General features: G+C 41.7%; 1 protein-coding gene across 1 annotated transcript in view; it reads right to left on the reverse strand.

Annotated features, from left to right (window-relative positions):
- Nucleotides 1-19,574, reverse strand: part of TTLL4 (tubulin tyrosine ligase like 4) — a 316,761-nt gene that overhangs the window by 166,145 nt on the left and 131,042 nt on the right. Inside the window, 1 exon segment of the mRNA XM_033945516.1 lies at nucleotides 15,899-16,009. Coding sequence (XP_033801407.1) covers nucleotides 15,899-16,009 — 111 coding nt within the window.

The following is a 19,574-nucleotide window of genomic DNA, read 5'->3' on the forward strand; positions in this document are numbered from 1 at the left end:
TCTTGAACCCTAATATAATTAAGAAACCTCACTTTTCAGTGCTTCTGCTTTGAACATCTTGCAAAAATAATTTCTATAATTTTAATTTTTCGCTAATTTAAAATCTTGGATCCTTTAGGAGGACTTGAGCTTAAATAGTTAAATAATGTTTTCTTATTGGATGTTTAATTACTTCATGATTATTTTGTTATTATGACTATTGCTTTCTGTACAAGTGCTTAGCTTGATTTAAATTGAAAATTAATAAAGAAATAAAACAAACAAACAAAAAAATAACCTACAGCTCATGTCAACACATCGACCCCAACAAATTCTGGACAAAAACAGACACCATAATCCAAAACTACAACCCCAAAGACCTCATAGCACAATGGAACCACCTAAGTACAGTGACCCTAGATGAGCTAGCCCCAGAACAACCCAAAACCAGAATCCATAGAAAATCAGACAAATGGTTTGACAACGAACTACTCCAATTCAAAAGGCAATACAGACAACTAGAAAGGAAATGGAGAAAAGATAGCCTAGACTCCACAAAAACAACATGGAGGACACAACACCAAAAATACAAACAAAAGCTGAAAGAAAAAAGAAAGGTATACTACACAAAGCAAATAGGAGAAGGATCCCAAGACACAAAAAAGATTTTCCAATTACTAAAAGAACTCACAGACACCACACCATACCTGACAACAAACTCCCCCCTTCCCTCAGCCATCTTATTAACCACATTCTTCAAAAATAAGATCTCAATAAAAGCCACATTCAATGGAACACCCAGCAACCTAGAAGAGATTTCAACTTACCCTACAGAGAAAGAATCAATAGCAGTGGATAGAACTTGGGCCCACTTCGCACCCATAAAATGATCTGACTTCAACAAATTATACAACAAATACAGCCACGCAGCCTGTGACCTTAACCTACTGAAAATCTCCAGTATGCTATTCCGTACGTTGCTCCTACAATGGATACAAATTTTACTCACAGAACGCCAGTTCCCACAAGACCTCAGCGAAATCATCATAACTCCAATCCTAAAAGACCCCAAAGGTGCTAGCAACAGACCAACCATCCAACTACAGACCCATAGCCTCAATCCCACTCTACGTCAAGCTAATGGAAGGCCTCGTAGCTAAAGCCCTAAATGGATATCTAGAAAACCACAAATTACTCCATTCCTACTCAGTCTGGTTTCAGGACCAACAACAGTGCTGAAACCCTGCTAGGAACACTCATGGACATCGCGAGACAACACCTCAGTACAGGCAAAAAAATGTTAATCATACAATTAGACCTCTCCGCAGCCTTTGATCTAGTCGACCATGACATCCTCTTACAAACTTTAGACTCAATAGGAATTACAGGAAAGGTACTAACATGGTTCAAAGGTTTCTTACAATCCAGAACATATAGAGTCAAAACAAACAAAGAAAAATCAGAACCATGGGCCAACCCAAGTGGAGTTCCCCAAGGATCACCCCTATCTCCAACACTTTTCAACCTATACATTGCCTCCCTAAGCTCCTACCTAGACAAACTAGGCATTACCTCCTACAGCTATGCAGATGACATCACCATACTCCTCCCTTTCGACCAACCTGAGCCCACAATGACAAGCACAATACACTTGAAAAAGTAGCAACATGGATGAAAGAACACAAGCTAAAACTTAACACTGACAAAATAAACTTCATCCTCCTAGAAAATGGCAAAACGCCAACCTTGACTAACCTTGAAATAAACTCAGTCTCATACCCCATTCAACCCACACTAAAATTCCTAGGAGTACTGATAGACAGAGGATGTACCATGCAACCACAAATCAACAAAATAATAAAAACATCATTCACAACCATGAGAAACCTAAGACATAGAAACATAGAAGATGACGGCAGAAAAGGGCTACAGCCCATCAAGTCTGCCCACTCTGCTTACCCACCCCCTGTCTATGTCCTAATGACCCAATTTTCTTATCTTGACCCTCGTAGGGTTCCCACATGGGTATCCCATTTATTCTTAAAGTCTAGCACGCTGTCTACATTGATCACCTGCACTGGAAGCTTGTTCCAATGATCAACCACTCTCTCAGTGAAGAAATACTTTCTGGTGTCGCCATTAAATTTTCCGCCCCTGAGTTTGAGCGGGTGCCCTCTTGTGGCCGAGGGTCCCTTGAGAAAGAAAATATCATCTTCCACTTCGACACGTCCCGTGAGGTACTTAAATGTTTCGATCATGTCTCCCCTCTCCCTATGTTCCTCGAGAGTGTAGAGCTGCAATTTGTTCAGTCTCTCTTCGTACGAGAGACCCTTGAGCCCCGAGATCATCCTGGTGGCCGTCCGCTGAACCGATTCAATTCTGCGCACATCTTTACTGTAATGTGGCCTCCAGAATTGCACACAGTACTCCAAATGAGGTCTCACAATGGCCCTGTACAACACCATTATGACTTCAGGCTTTTGGCTGACGAAACTTCTATTAATACAACCCAATATCTGCCTTGCCTTAGATGAAGCCTTCTCCACTTGATTGGCAGTTTCATCTCTGCACTGATGATTACTCCTAAATCTCGTTCTGCTGAAGTCCTAGTTAAAGTTTCTCCGTTCAAGAAGTACATCCTGCATGGATTTCTGCTTCCGAGGTGCATGACCTTACATTTCTTAGCATTGAAGCCTAGCTGCCAGGTTGATCTAGAAACAGGGACGAAGTGCGAGATAATAAAATTTGCAGACGACACTAAACTATTTAATGGAGCTCGGACTACAGAGGAATGTGAAGAATTGCAAAGGGACTTGAACAAACTAGAAGATTGGGCGACGAGATGGCAGATGAAGTTCAACGTTGAGAAATGTAAGGTATTACATGTGGGGAGCAGAAACTCGAGGTACAACTATACAATGGGAGGGATATTATTGAATAAGAGTACCCAGGAAAGGGACTTGGGGGTATTGGTGGACATGACAATGAAGCCGATGGCACAGTGTGCAGCGGCTGCTAAGAAAGCGAATAGAATGCTTGGTATAATCAAAAAGGGTATTACAGCCAGAACGAAAGAGGTTATCCTGCCGTTGTATCGGGCAATGGTGCGCCCGCATTTGGAGTACTGCGTCCAATATTGGTCGCCGTACCTTAAGAAGGATATGGCGTTAGTCGAGAAGGTTCAGAGGAGAGCGACGCGTCTGATAAAAGGGATGGAAAACCTGTCATATGCTGAGAGATTGGAGAAGCTGGGTCTCTTTTCCCTGCAGAAGAGGAGACTTAGAGGGGATATGATAGAGACTTACAAGATCATGAAGGGCATAGAGAGGGACAGATTCTTCAAACTTTCGAATAATAAAAGAACAAGAGGGCACTCGGAAAAGTTGATAGGAGACAGATTCAAAACAAATACTAGGAAGTTCTTTTTTACCCAACGTGTGGTGGACACCTGGAATGTGCTTCCAGAGGACGTGATTGGGCAGAGTAAGGTACTGGGGTTCAAGAAAGGATTAGACAAATTCCTACTGGAAAAGAGGATAGAGGGGTATAGAAAGAAGATTACTGCACAGGTCCTGGACCTGCTGGGCCACCGCGTGAGCGGACTGCTGGGCACGATGGACCTCGGGTCTGACCCAGCAGAGGCATTTTTTATGTTTCCAATGTAAGCAAGTCCTGCGCCATATAATTCTGTAAACTGCATTCACTTACTATATTACATAGTTTGGCGTCATCGGCGAATAGTGTTATTTTACCTTGAAGCCCTTGAGTCAGATCCCCTATGAATATGTTGAAAAGGAGTGGACCCAGGACCGAGCCCTGCGGCACTCCACTGGTCACCACCTTCGACAGAAAACAATTCTAGTGGTTCAATCACTAATACTAGGCCTAATAGACTACTGCAACATACTATATCTACCCTGCCCAGCAACCATGATAAAACAACTTCAAACAATAAAAACACAGCCCTAAGACTTATTTACTCAATGAAGAAATACGACCATATCACAGATGCATACCATGAATCACACTGGCTCCCAATACAAGCCAGAGTACACTTCAAATTCCACTGCCTTCTCTTCAAAGCTATAAACGGAGAAAGCCCTACCTACTGGAACAACCGACTAACCCTATCCACCTCAACCAGACACAGGAGAACCCACACAATATTCACACACCCACCAACCAGAAATGTCAAAAGAAGTAAAATGTTTGACAACCTACTGGCCAACAGAGCAGCTAAACTGGATCGACAGCTCACCAATCAGCTGATTTCGACCACAGACTACAAAACCTTCAAAAAAGAAACAAAAACCCTACTCTTCAAAAAAATACATAAAACCAATATAACACAAACAGGCTTTGAACTCCTCCAATTACCACCTACTCCCTTAACAAATTAGAAAATGCTCAAACTATTCCTTAAGTACTTCTTCATGTCTTAACAATATGTTCTTCTTCTTATAATAACAACTCTTGTGTAATCTGCCTTGAACTGCAAGGTAAAGGCAGAATAGAAATCATTAATGTAATGTAATATTAAATCAACTAAGCATGGAATGGTTGTTTCAGGATTCCTCAAAAGAAGCAATATATCATCTGCATAAGCAGAGACCTTATATTCCCAATCTGAATAAAGAATACCCTGTATCTCCTTCACCTGCTGAATAGCTAACAACAAGGGTTCTAATACAATATCAAAAAGCAAAGGAGATCCCTGTCTAACTCCCCTCTGCAAATTGAAACATTCAGAGAGATTACTATTAATATACAGTCTAGCGAAAGGGGAACTATACAAGGATTGGATCATTTGTATAAATCCTGAACCTATTCCAAACCAATCCATTGCTTGATACATGAAGGTCCATTCCACCCGATCAAAAGCTTTTTCTGCATCTAAGGAAACATAAAAAGCTGGATTTTTCATGGCTTTTGTTAAATTTAACATATGAAAAGCCAATCTGGTGTTGTTAGAGGAATGTCTCTGAGCAACAAATCCTGTTTAATAATAAGAACATAAGAATAAGAACATAAGAATTGCTGCTGCTGGGTCAGACCAGTGGTCCATCGCGCCCAGCGGTCCGCTCACCTGGCGACCCCCAGGTCAAAGACCTGTGCCCTAACCGAGACCAGCCCTACCTGCGTTCGTTCCGGATCAGCAGGAACTTGTCCAACCTTGTCTTGAATCCCTTGTTTTCCCTTATAACAGACTCCGGGAGAGCATTCCAGTTCTCCACCACTCTCTGGGTGAAGAAGAACTTCCTTACGTTCATACGGAATCTATCCCCTTTTAACTTCAGAGAGTGCCCTCTCGTTCTCTCTACTTTGGAGAGCCTTAGCCAATATCTTAGCCAGAAGTTTACCATCTACATTAATTAAAGAAATAGGCCTGTAATTTGAGACCAATGTGGGATCTTTATTTGGCTTTGGCAAAACTATAGTATCAGATTCCGCCATAGTACCTGTAATGCAACCATTAGTTAGTTGGGTCTGATATAAATTTAATAAATGAACTAAGAGGGTACTTTGAAATGATTTATAAAACTCTACCGTGAAACCATCTCCACCTGGAGCGGATCCAGCTCTAAGGGACTTCAACGCTAATTGCAACTCTTTTTGTGATTTAGGCGCCTCTAAACTTCCTTTATATGATCAGGAATTTTTGGACCATTAATTAACTTTAAAAACTCTAAACCATCTTTTTCTTTATCTGAATAAGGCTCAGAAGAATACAAAGCTTTATAAAAATTTAAGAATTACTTTAAAATAGGTCCAATTTGAGAATGAATATCACCTTTTTCATCTTTTATTGCAATAATTTTTGTTCTTCTTTTCTTTGCTTTAAAATAATTTGCCAATAATCTTCCCACCTTATGAGCTACCATAATACATGGTCTGTTGAGAAAACAAATCTTTTCTTACAAATTGTGAAAAAATATCATTATATTTACATTTTACTTTTAAAAGAGCCTGCACAGTAGTTTGTTCCCATTTTTCAATCAATTTTGACTCCAAAACCTTAATTTCCTGTTCCAAATTAGAAAACTGCATTTTGAGCTGCTTCCTAACATATGCTGAATATGAAATAATTTGACCTCTCATGGTAGCCTTAAAAGCATCCCATAGGGTCACCACTGAGACTTCTTTTGAATCATTAATTTGAAAAACTTCATTCATTTTTAACTGAAATTCTTAAAGAAAATTTGAATCCTCTAACAATGTATAATCGAATCTCCATACCAATCTGCCATTATCCTGCTCAGCAAGTTTAAATTCAATCCACACCCCTCCATGATCAGACAAAATAATTGGATCTATGGAGGCTTGTGTTACCTGCTGACAAATGATTTGAAACAAAAATATAATCTATTCTAAAAAGGATTTGTGTACCTGAGAACAAAAGGAAAATTCCCGCTCCTTAAAATGAAGTATAGAAACATAGAAATAGACGGCAGATAAGGGCCATGGCCCATCTAGTCTGCCCACCCCAAAGACCCTCCCCTACCTTTCTTTGAGAATAGACCCACTTGTCTGTCCCATTTGGCCTTAAAATCAGGCACGCTGCTGGTCTCAATAACCTGAAGTGGAAGACTATTCCAGCGATCAACCACCCTTTCAGTGAAAAAGAATTTTCTGGTGTCCCCATGCAGTTTTCCGCCCCTAATTTTCCACGGATGCCCCCTTGTTGCCGCTGGACCCTTGAAGAAGAAGATATCTTCTTCCATCTCGATGCGGCCTGTGAGATACTTGAATGTCTCGATCATGTCACCCCTCTCTCTGCGCTCCTCGAGCGAGTATAGCTGTAATTTATCCAGCGTTCTTCGTACGGGAGATCCTTGAGTCCCGAGACCATCCGGGTGGTCATTCTCTGGACCGACTCCAGTCTCAGCACATCCTTGCAATAATGCGGCCTCCAGAATTGCACACAGTATTCCAGGTGGGGCCTCACCATGGATCTATACAATGGCATAATGACTTACGGCTTACGGCTGACGAAACCCCTCCGTATGCAACCTATGATTTGTCTTGCCTTGGATGAAGCTTGCTCTACTTGATTGGCAGCTTTCATGTCCTCACTGATGATCACCCCTAAGTCTCTTGTTAGGATCTCGCCATTAAGGGTGTAAGTCTTACATGGATTATGGCCCAGGTGCATAACTTTGCATTTTTTGGCATTGAAGCTGAGTTGCCAGTTCCTAGACCAGCGCTCCAGGAGGAGCAGGTCGTGCATCATGTTGTCAGGCATTGAATCTTCGTCCATTGTGTTTATGCCCACAACATTACCCAGTTTGGAGTCATCGGCAAATAATGTCATTTTACCTCGCAGCCTTTCTGCTAAGTCACTTATAAAGATGTTTAATAGGATCGGGCCCAGGACCGAGCCCTTCGGCACCCCACTGATCACCTCCGTCATTTCTGAGGGAGTGCCTTTCACCACCACCCTCTGAAGCCTACCTCCAAGCCAGTTCCCAACCCATTTCGTCAATGTGTCACCCAATCCTATAGAACTCATCTTGCTCAGCAACCTGCGGTGTGGTACGCTATTGAATGCTTTGCTGAAGTCCAGGTACACGATGTCCAGGGACTCCCCAACATCCAGCTTCCCCGTCACCCAGTCAAAGAAGCTGATTAGGTTGGGTTGGCATGATCTCCCCTTAGTAAATCCATGTTGATGGGGATCCCGTAGATTCTCCTCATCCAGGATCATATCCAATTGGTGTTTGATTAGAGTTTCCATTAGTTTGCTCACTATTGATGTGAGACTCGCCGGTCTGTAGTTTGCCGTCTCCATCTTGGAGCCTTTCTTGTGGAGTGGAATAACGTTAGCCGTCTTCCAGTCCAACGGGACGCTGCCTGTACCGAGGGAGAGGTTGAAGAGTGCGGACAGTGGCTCCACCAAGACCTCACTCAACTCCCTAAGCACCCTGGTGTGTAGGTTGTCAGGCCCCATTGTCTTGTTAAACTTGAGTTTTGACAGCTCACCGTAGACACTGCTGGGCGTAAACTTGAAGTTACTAAACGGGTCAATTGAGTCAACCCTTGTCTGTAGCTGAGGGCCAAGCCCCAGTGCTTCTCTGGTGAATACTGAGCAGAAGTATTTATTTAACAGCTGGGCTTTTTCCAAATCCTTTTCCACATAGTCTCCGTCTGGTTTCTTAAGACGTACAATCCCGCCTGAGTTTTTACTTCTGTCACTGATATATCTGAAGAAGGATTTATCTCCCTTCTGGATGTTCTTAGCTAGAGATTCCTCCATGTGTAATTTAGCCTCCCTGACAGCTGTTTTGACGGCTTTTGACTTGGTCAGGTAGTCTGCTCTAGAGTCCTGTTTCCCCGATTGTTTGTAAAAGATGAATGCTTTTTTCTTCTCCTTGATGAGGTAGATCTCCACAGTGAACCACTGCGGCTTATTGTTCCTTCGCCGTTTACTTATTAATTTAACATAGTGGTTTGTCGCTTCTTGTATGGTGGCTTTCAAAGTTGACCACATTTCTTCCACGCTATCGGTTTCTGCTTGGCTATGTAGCGCCTAGTGAACAAAGGAACCCATGTCTTGGAAGTTTGTGTCCCTGAAATTGAGGACCTTGGTCAGTGTGGTAGTTTTTAGTGAAACCTTTCTTAAGATTGAACCATACCATGTTGTAGTCACTGGAGGCCAAAGTGTCGCCCACCAAGATCTCTGTGACACTTTCTCCATTGATAAGTAAAAGGTCCAGAATTGCCTGATCCCTTGTTGGGTCCAACACCAGTTGCCTGAGACCAGCTCCCTTCATAGAGTTTAATAGCCTCCTGCTGCTGCCGGAAGCAGAGGTAAGTGTATCCCAATCCACATCAGGCATGTTGAAGTCACCTAACAATACTGTGTCCCCACGCAAGATGATATTTTCTATATCTCCGATAATTTCTAAATCCAAGTCATCCTTTTGTCTTGGGGGTCTGTAGATTATGCCAAGATACAGGCATTTGTTCTTCCCTCTGGCCATATTAACCCAAAGGGATTCCCCAGTGTATTGGACATCTGTGATTCTTGTGACCTTAATGTCATCTTTAGTATATAATGCTACTCCTCCTCCCATTCTGCCCTCCCTGTCCCGGCGAAGTAAATTGTAACCCGGTATGACCATGTCCCACCCGTGGGAGTCTGTGAGCCAGGTCTCGGATATCGCCACCACATCCAGGTCGGCATTCCTTATTTCGGTAAGTTTATCTGCCATATATCTTTCCAATCACAAGATTGTACAAAATTATCTAATCCTAATGATTTCATAATTTTACTAGGTTTTTTATCCATCACTGGATCCATCACAGCGTTAAAATCCCCAGGCATCACTAAATTAGAAGCAGCCAGTGGTAATATTAACTGTTGCAGAGTTTTAAAGAATTCACTTTGCTTCGAATTTGGGGCATATACATTAAATAGCGCCAACATAGTATTTCCCATGCTCATTTCCACATGTACCCATCTTCCTAAAGGATCTGAATCCACCATTTTAAAATAGCTGAACATTTTTTATTCACCAATATGGCTACCCCTGCTTTTTTCCCTACTGCCGGGGCAAAAAAACAATGCTGAACCCAACCCCCTTCTATTTTCCTAGATTCTGTAACCGTCAAATGTGTCTCTTGAATATAGTATATATCTGCATTTTGTTGTTTCAGAAAGGAAAGTATTTTCTTTTTCTTTATTGGATGGTTGAGGCCATTAACATTTAACAAAAAAATTTTCAACTCCATTTTATTATTGTAGTAAAAAGGGACTCTAAGTGATACCACAAACCAACAAATACCTCAATTAAATCATATTTCCCCTGCCCACCCAACCAATCGGTAAGTTTATTTTCCCCTTGTACATCCAAACCCCTATTTAAGAAACCCCCCTCCCTTCTCCCTCCCCCTCCCACCATATAAAATGACTGCCTTGAACACACATAGGATTAGCAATCGCAATACCCCCCTCCCCCAGGCAACTTTTATCAGATCCTTCCCCTATCAAGACTTAAAATTATTAAACTTATAATTTAATTTAGTGCAATAAAATATTGCCTCCTTACCTACCCATATGACAATGAAATCTCTACTTATTCATTTTTAAGAAGTTTTGCAAAAATCTTGTCTATTCCTCTTCCTATTAAATCTTTCTTAATAACCATCAACTATCTTTATATCTATATAAATAAAATAAATCAATAAATAAGTTCATAGAGCATTCATTTCCCCATTAATTTCCTATTTTCACATTATACCCATTCACTCCCTTATACCCACCCTAAATTTTAGCCTGACATATCAATAAATTATAATTTTAATATTCCAAGTTCTAAAACAAATTCCATTAAATAAGTATCTTCTATATAACATTACTGTCCATATGAACTTTTATATTCAAATTAATAGATTTATCATCTGTCTTCCATTTAAAATTTTCTCTAGAAAATCTGAAATTAATCACCAATAAGTAACAATTTATATATCTCTTCTTTGAAATTCATAACTTTATCCTTTTCCCTCTCTAAATTAATAGCAAGTATATCCAATATAAGCTCATCCTTATACATATGCCTGAAATTAAAACCCCGCAATACCTTTGTTATTAACAATATATTCACAATTAATCTTTCCCCTTGAACTAGTTTCAATGACAGACAACTCATAACAACAACCCAGAAACAATTCATATTTCAGTATATATTAAATTCCTTCTCAATAAGTCAAATACAAATCTATGTAAAAAATTTAAAATCCTTAGAGAAATAGTTCTCATCACAAACAAATATATATATAAGTTTCAAAGATAAAATTCCTATTTTCTTTTCCTTATATTTTGTAACTAGTCTTTAAGCCCATTACATTAAAGGATGCTAGAATATATGTCTGTCTGCCTTTCTTTCTTTTTTTCTGTCTCTCTCCCTCCCGCTGTCTTTCTTTCTGTCTCTCTCCCTGCCCACTATGCAGCAGCATTTCTCTCCCCCCCACTTCCCTTTGCAGCAGCCACAGCAGCATTACCTCCCCCTCCATTTTTCTGTGCAGCGGCATTTCCCTCCCCCACCCCACTTCCCTGTGCAGCAGCCGCAGCAGCATTCCTTCCCCCTCCATGTGCAGCAGCATTTCCCTCAGCAACTTAAGTGCAAAAGTCTTCCCCTATAATCAGGCCTGCCATTAATCTACAGGGTCTTGGCCGGGAGAGGGAAGAAACGCATGAACGTGTACCTGTTGCCAGCTCCGCAGCTTTATCATCCTACAACCCAGACACAAACACTTCCACTAAGCCCCACACTCCATTCTCTTCCGCAGTCATGAAGGAGAGGGGCAGGGACAGGGGGGAGGAGCCACGGCTTGGAGGCGTACCGGAAAGCGCAGCAGCAAAGGCACCATCCACAGCTGGCGAGGTTGTACGTCGGGGTGAAGCGCGCTCTGCGCTTGCACTTCTCACGGAAGTTTTTTGCTGATGGGCAAAGTTTATTTTTTAGTTCAAAGCCGCCGCCGTGGCTCCTCTCTCAAGCCGCACCTGCGTCGAAGGCTTCTGATGCAGGCGGGGATCGAGAGAGGAGCTGTGGCAGCGGCTTTGAACTATAAAATAAACTTCGCAAAACAAGTAAGTCATTTTTGGGTTTTTTTTAAACGGGCATTATAGGTTGTTGCTTTATCGAGGCATTACCAGGTGTCTTCCACAAATTGCCAGTTTTGCAGGCTAGGAACACAGACCCTAGATTATGAGTGACAGGGAGACTCGGCAACGGGGGAGGGGGAAGAAACCCAAGGCACGGATAATTTGAAGATAAGGCGAATGTATTTCACAAACCAACCGGCCAAAGTTTATTTTTAAGTTTAAAGGTGCTGTGGCAGCTCCTCTCACGATCGCCGCCTGCGTCGAACGGCTAGTAAGAGGAGCCGTCAACGCAGCTTTTAACTTAAAAATAAACTTTGGCTGGTAGTGCCGTTTTTCTTGGATGGAGGTCAGTTCGAGGTGGAGAGCAGGGAGGCCAGCGGTTTCCAATTTGTCTGGCAGCCACTGGCAAAGCTAAGCGCGCATACACACTCCTGCCGGCCACAGACCTACAGATCAGGGATCACGCCGGTAAGAGTGTGTATATGCGCGCTTAGCATTTTATTATAGTAGATATAAAATTTTTCAAAGACTCTTCAAAGATTCACAGACTAACAATATTGAATATCATTTGAAGATTATGATTAAATCAAATATTCAAAGACTTTAAACTTCCTTTCATGTAATGACCAATCCAGAATGAAGAACCTTGTTTCTCTTCTTAACACCAACTTAAATATCTTAATATTATTTCTCAAATGCAAAATTTGTGAAAGTCAAACAGTATCAATGACAGGATCAGCAGATAAAACCATCCAATGTAAAACTAAGCCGGTGTTATAAAAAGAAACAAGATGATACCACCGAAAAAATAAATAGTACAATAGTGTGCTCTCTATATCATCTTCACATTAAACTTTGCAGGCATGCTTCTTTACTGATGAAATATGTTAGTGACATCAAGATGACAGGTGCCAAGAATCTGTTATAAACTGGAGTCTTATGAAAGGCGATTATCTGTTCCTTTGCAGCTCGTGGTAGCATAGATTAACAGTTGACAACTTTTCTTTGTATTTCCTCTCTCCAAGAAACTTGCCACAATTATTCAAATTCCGTTTACCCTTGGGATGGGAAAGGGTATTCTCAATCCTGATCTTATGGGCAGTTTAGACAACCTTATCAGATATCTGCTCCTACTATTCTGGCAACCAACTCAGTCAGCTAAAGCACCTTGAAATAGCTTCTCTTCTACTGTATCCTGCAGACTGCAGTGAAAGGGGAAATAGCATATGGTATATTGCCTGCAAATTCCAACTAACAAAATTGAAAGGCTGTGTCAAGATACAACATTCACCTTTAAATGCTACTGCTTTTTTGAACTCCTCTTGAGTCACCAGGGTTTGATCTCCCTGCTAGCCCCATTTCATCATCAGGTCTGATCTCTTGTGGATGATGACATAGCTCTAAGAAGGATTATTATTATTTTTGTGTTACATCCAAAAATCAACATTCATATTTAACACAGATCCAGTAGTACAGGCCTGACTATTCATGAGCAAATATATGTACCTTCACAGCAGTGTTCCATTCTCCTTTCTTGGCAATTGAAAGCTCTTGTTCGATGTGGTTAATTTAAATATCCTTACTCCTTTCCCCTTTCTTATAAGATATTCAAAATCCATCCTCTTCATCCATTAATATGTCCAGAAAACAATAGATATCACTCTGTCAAGATTATTAAATCCAATTTCTTTAAATAGACATTGGTTCATTATTTGACAAGAAATCTTTAAACTTTTCCGGATCTTCAAAATATAAGGACTTATTTCCACTTGTCACTCTCATTTTTGCGGGATAGTACAATCTATAGGTAAGCCCTTTTCATTTCAGGTCTTAACATGAGGAACTTCTTTCGCGTGTTCGCCGTAGTTATTGCGAAATCCAGCACGAACAACAACTTGGAACCCTTATAATTTAAGCTTTGGCAGAATTTAATATCTCTAATGCCTGCTTGAAGCATAAGAGCTTGAAAATTAAAGGCCTTGGTCTCACTTGACTTGCTGACCTTTTAGATGGAATCCTGTGTGCTCGTTCTATTTCTAGGGATGTTTCAAATTTAACTGTAGTAATTTTGGTAAAAGGCTTTCTAAAAATTGAATAATATTTCCCCCTTCCAAACCTTCAGCTAATCCAATAATTTTCACATTCTTTCTCCTTCCTCTGTTCTCGTATTCTTTAAGTTGTTTCTGCATTTCTTTAATAGTTTGACTGTCAGCTTTACATTGGTTCGTGTTAAGTTCCATCTGATCCACTTTATTTTCCAATAGTGACATTCTTTGGTTAGCGACTTCCATCTGTCGATTTAAATTCAAAACTTCTTCCTTTACTTCATTAATTTTATTTGCATTGTCTTGAAGCATTTTTTTAATGCTCCGCAGTTCTGCCATTACATCGTTCTTGTCCAATACGTCCATTACTTCCTCAGGAAGAGGCACTTTCGACGGTGTCATCTGAACATGTTTGATGCGCTTTGCCGCAAATTCCGTGTCTATCTTCACTTGCCGCGTACTTGACATGTTCCCAAAGTTATTACAACCACTTCGGGGAAGAAAAAAAAGCCGCAAGACACTTTCAAATTTTCAATCTGTTGCCCGGGTTAGAGGAGCGCCGTGATTACGCCTCCATCTTTGTGCACCGCCAAGCCACGCTCCCAACATGAGGTAAAACTATAAACTATAAAGAGTTTTACTTCATGCAAAATTGTCATTTCTTTAATAAGACATCAACTATTTTTTTCTGCGGCCCTCACAGTTAATGTTTAGCATCTTTCCTTTCTCAAAACTGACATATTTCAATCACTATATTATAAATAAAATCATTTTCCCTAACTTTGTTGTCTGTTGACTTTATTTTTCTGTGCTTTTAACTAAGTTTCCAGGGCCTTCTTGTCCTTTGACTGTTTTTTCTCTCCGTCTTCACTTTCTGCCTTGCATCCATCTTTGGCATTAACATTCAATTTTTCCATTTTTCTGCTTCTTCTCAAAATCTACTTTTCCATGTCTTCCCTTCCTATCTCTCTAACCTTCTCTCCCTATTTGCCCTCCCTCCTTCCTTCCTTTCCCCTCGTATGGCATCTGTCTCATTCCCTCCCCCCATGCCCTGGCATCTCTCCCTCCCCCTCTATGGTCTGGCATCTCCTTTCCATCTTTCCTTTCCCTCCCTTGGACTTGGCATCTCTCGTTCCTCTCCTCTCCCTTGTCTTCCTTCTTCCTCCTTCTCTCTCCCCAATTGGGTGCAGCAGCATTTCCCAAATCCCTTCCCCATGCAGCAACAGTATTTCTCTTTTTCTTTCCCCCTCCCCCGTGCAGCAGCAGCAGCAGCATTTCTCTTCCTCCTCCCTCCTTCCCTGGACACAATGATCGAGAGTCGGCTCCCTTGCTGCAGTCTTTTTTCTATTCAAAGCAGCAGGTGGCAGCTCCTCGCACGACTGTGTGGGGAGCCTTCCGATGCAGGCGCAGATCATGCAAGGAGCCACCACCTGCGACTTTGAATAAAAATATAACCCGCAGCAAGGGAGCCGACTCTCGATCATCGCATCTAGACTGCAGGCTGCAGAATAGTACATGGGGGGGGCATATGCGGCCTACAAGTTTGAGATCACTGGTCTAGAATGTCTCATCTATTGCATTGGAAACTAGCATGCTGTTACTGTTGAGCATCTGCCCTTTTGTGAACATGATGATTCCCTGCTTTTTGTTATTATGGCATTTTTATATAGACACATAACAGATCTTATGGGTATAAACTTATATGTACAGTCAAAAAATCTTCATACAGAGAATCTTACAGACCTCAGCGTACCTTCTGTATGTATCCAAACTTTTAAAAATAAAGAGTAATGGCACCCAAATCGTCATCAGTCTCATATAAATATCTTATAAACATTAGCTGTATTTTAAAATTAATGAAATACTCATCTTCATCTACACGGGTGGGGGTAGGCACTCCGACATAGAACTATGTTTCGCCTGTGAGGGCTTTTACAAGGAAACCCCCCTTAGAGCAACAGACTCATGTTTCCCGCGTTCATCCGTTTGGATAAATACAGACGGTACTGCTGAGGTCTGTAAGATTCTCTGTATGAAGATTTTTTGACTCTCTCTATATAAGTTTATGCCCATAAGACTCTGTTGTGTGTCTGTGCTTGAATAGTGAGTCTCTGGACTTTCATAAACTACTAAGCTGGTTTAAATTTTTATATAGAAGCAGCCATGTGACAAAATTCTCATGGAGGTTTTTACAACCCCTATCACTCTATAACACAACAGATAAAATACTTTCTCAGTAGAGAGGAAGAGCCAAAATTAGGCTACTTACTCTTGGTGATTCTGAAGTGGGAGCGTAGTATAACCTGCTTTACTATATTTGGTGTGACAGTGCTCAGTTTCCATCTCAGCAGCTTCCTCTGTGCCCATGGCATTAATTCCACTGAAAAAGGAGAAGCAAAAAGTGAGAAAAGCTGCCAAAGGTAAAACTTGTGCTATGGTAGAATGATAAAAAGGATAGCAAACAAAGGGTAAAATCTTAAAGACAGTGATACCAGAAAGCAAAGTTACTCACCTGTAGCAGATGTTCTCCGAGGACAGCAGGCAGGTATTCTCACATATGGGTGATGTCATCCACATATACCAAAGTGTACTGTCATGGTAAAAAAAGTTTATCACGGCCCATACCGTGCATGTACCTTCCCACCCGATGTTAGCTTGTGGGACCCTCAGTTCCATAAAGAGAGATTAGGTTCTTACCTTGATAATATAATTTCTAGCAGATAAGTGTGCCATCATTTTGGATGGGAGGATATTCTCCCCATGCTTGCGAGCCATACAGAAGGAATCCACTCCAGCTTTTTAACACATCCTCCATCACTACAGGGCTCTGCTGCCCCCTTCAGTTTGTATCAAAGCAGATTTTGGTATCAACCGCAAAGAAGAAAATCTTACCCAACACTTCAGCAACATCGTTTATAAAAATATTAAGCACATAAGCATGGCCTCTGCCGAGTCAGACCATAGGTCCATCATGCCCAGCAGTCCGCTCCCGCGGCGGCCCCCCCAGGTCAATGACCTGTAGTGATCTATTACTCAAGAGCATTTTGTCTTGTATAGTAACCCTCTAATTGTACCCCTGGATTCCCTTACCCCTCAGGAATTCGTCCAATCCCTTTTTGAAACCCAAAACCGTACTCTGCTCAACCACCCCCTCTGGAAGCGCATTCCAGGTGTCCACCACCCTCTGGGTAAAGAAGAACTTCCTAGCATTTGTTCTAAAACTATCTCCCTTCAATTTTTTTGAGTGTCCTCTAGTTCTTGTTGCCCCCGCCAGTCTGAAAAATCTGTCTCTCTCTACCTTCACTATACCCTTCATGATCTTATAAGTTTCTATCATATCCCCTCTAAGTCTCCTCTTTTCTAGGGAAAAGAGCCCCAACTTCTCCAGCCTCTCAGCATACGAGAGGTTTTCCATGCCTTTTATCATTTTTGTCGCTCTTCTCTGGACCCTCTCGAGTATCGCCATATCTTTCTTTAGGTACGGCGACCAGTACTGGACGCAGTACTCCAGATGCGGTCGCACCATTGCCCTGTACAGCGGGAGGATAACTTCCTTGGTTCTGGTAGTGATACCTTTTTTGATAATGCCCAACATTCTGTTCGCCTTTTTTGAGGCCGCTGCGCATTGTGCTGCCGGTTTCATTGTTTTATCCACCAAAACCCCCAAGTCCTTTTCTAGGTTGCCTTTTCCCAATGTCATCCCCCCCATCATGTAGTTGTACATCAGGTTCCCTTTCCCTATGTGCATAACTTTACATTTCTCCACATTAAAACTCATCTGCCATTTATCTGCCCACTCACTCAGTTTGTCCAGATCCCTTTGGAGTTTTTTACATTCCTCTACAGATCTAACCTTACCGGAGAGTTTTGTGTCATCCACAAATTTTATAACTTCACACTTTGTCCCTGTTTCCAAGTCATTAATAAATATATTGAATAGCAGCGGTCCCAGCACTGACCCTTGTGGGACGCCACTTGTGACCCCTTTCCAGTCAGAATAGTGTCCCTTTACTCCTACCCTCTGTTTCCTGTTTGCCAACCAGTTTTTGATCCATCTGTGTATGTCCCCTTCCACCCCGTGGTTCCACAGTTTCCTTAGAAGGCGCTCATGAGGTACCTTGTCGAAGGCTTTCTGGAAGTCTAGGTATACTATATCTATGGGGTCACCTTTGTCCAAATGTCCGCTTATCCCCTCGAAGAAGTGCAGTAGGTTTGTTTGGCAGGATCTTCCAGTACAGAAACCATGCTGGCTTGTTCTCATCAGCTTATTTTTTTCTATGTGCTCACTGATACTGTTCTTGATCAATGATTCGGCCATCTTCCCCGGAACTGAGGTCAAGCTGACCGGTCTATAATTCCCCGGGTCGCCTCTGGTTCCTTTCTTGAAGATAGGTGTAACATTTGCTATCCTCCAGTCTTCCGGTATTACCCCTGTTTTCAGGGATAGGTTACAAATCTGTTGCAGTAACTCCGCTATTTCGTTTCTAAGTTCTCTTAGTATTCTTGGGTGAATTCCGTCCGGGCCTGGCGATTTGTCAGTTTTTAGCCTATCTATCTGTTTGAGTACGTCTTCGAGGCTTACCTCCATGCACGATAATTTTTCCTCTTGGACCCCTGGAAGAATTTTTCCGGTTCCGGAACATTGGATGTGTCCTCTTTTGTGAAGACCGACGAGAAGAACGTGTTTAATCTGTCCGCCACTTCCTTTTCCTCCTTTACCACTCCTTTCCTATCCCCCTCATCCAGGGGTCCCAGTTCCTCCCTCGCCGGCTGTTTCCCTTTCACATATCGAAAGAAAGGTTTAAAGTTCCGTGCCCAAGAACAGAACCTTGAGAGACACCACTGGTAACATCCCTTTCCTCAGAGCAATGTCCATTGATCACTACCCTCTTGTCACCTTCCACTCAACCAGTTCTTGAACCAGCCCATCTCTTTGTGGCCTATCCCAAGGGCACTCGGTTTATTTATTAGACGTCCGAGTAGAACACTGTCAAAGATTTTGCTAAAATCTAAATACACCACATCTAGTGCACATTCTCTATCTAATTCTCTGGTCACCCAGTCAAAGAAATTGATCAGATTTGTCTGACAAAACCTACCTCTAGTGAATCCATGTTACCTCCAGTCCTGTAATCCACAGGATTAAATAAACTTGACCATTCTGTTTTAAAAGTGTTTCCATTAATTTGCTTACCACAGAAGTCAGACTTACTGGCCTGCAATTCCCTACATCTTCCTTACTTCCACTTTTGTGTAGAGGGACCACACCCTTCTCCAGTCCTCAGGTACCACTCCCGACTCTAGAGATGCATTGAAAAGGTCAGTCAACGGAGCTACCAGAACTTCCCTAAGTTCCTTCAGAACCCTCGGGTGTACACCATCCGGCCCCATCGCTTTATCTACCTTTATTTTAGCTAACTCCTTATGAACACAACCCTCTGAAAATTAATCAGGGTCTATTATTCCTCCATCCTTATTCATGTTTGTCTTTTGCAGTCCCACTCCTGGCACTTCAGCTGTGAACACAGAACAGAAATATTTGTTAAGCAATTTGTCCTTTTCCTTATCAGCTTCTATATATTCCTCCCCTTCACCTTTGAGTCTCACAATGCCACTTTTGCAATTCTTCCTATCACTAATATATCTACAAAATGTCTTCTCTCCCCGTTTTACTGTGTCAGCTATTTTTTCATCTATTGCATCTTTGTTTTCCTGACTACACGATCAGCCTCTCTTAACTTTTCCAGATATTTTTGCCTGTCTTCCTCTTTCTGCTATCTTTTGTAGTTTATGAAAGCTAACTTCTTATTCCTTACCTTCTCAGCTACTACTTTTGAGAACCAAAGCGGCTTTCTTTTCCTCTTACTTTTACTTACTTGCCTCACAAAAAGGTTTGTCACATTTACAATCACTCCTTTCAGTTTTGCCCGCCTCATTTCCACTCT

Source organism: Geotrypetes seraphini, chromosome 5 (genome assembly GCF_902459505.1).
Source record: "Geotrypetes seraphini chromosome 5, aGeoSer1.1, whole genome shotgun sequence".
In the NCBI taxonomy this organism is placed as follows: Eukaryota; Metazoa; Chordata; class Amphibia; order Gymnophiona; family Dermophiidae; genus Geotrypetes; species Geotrypetes seraphini.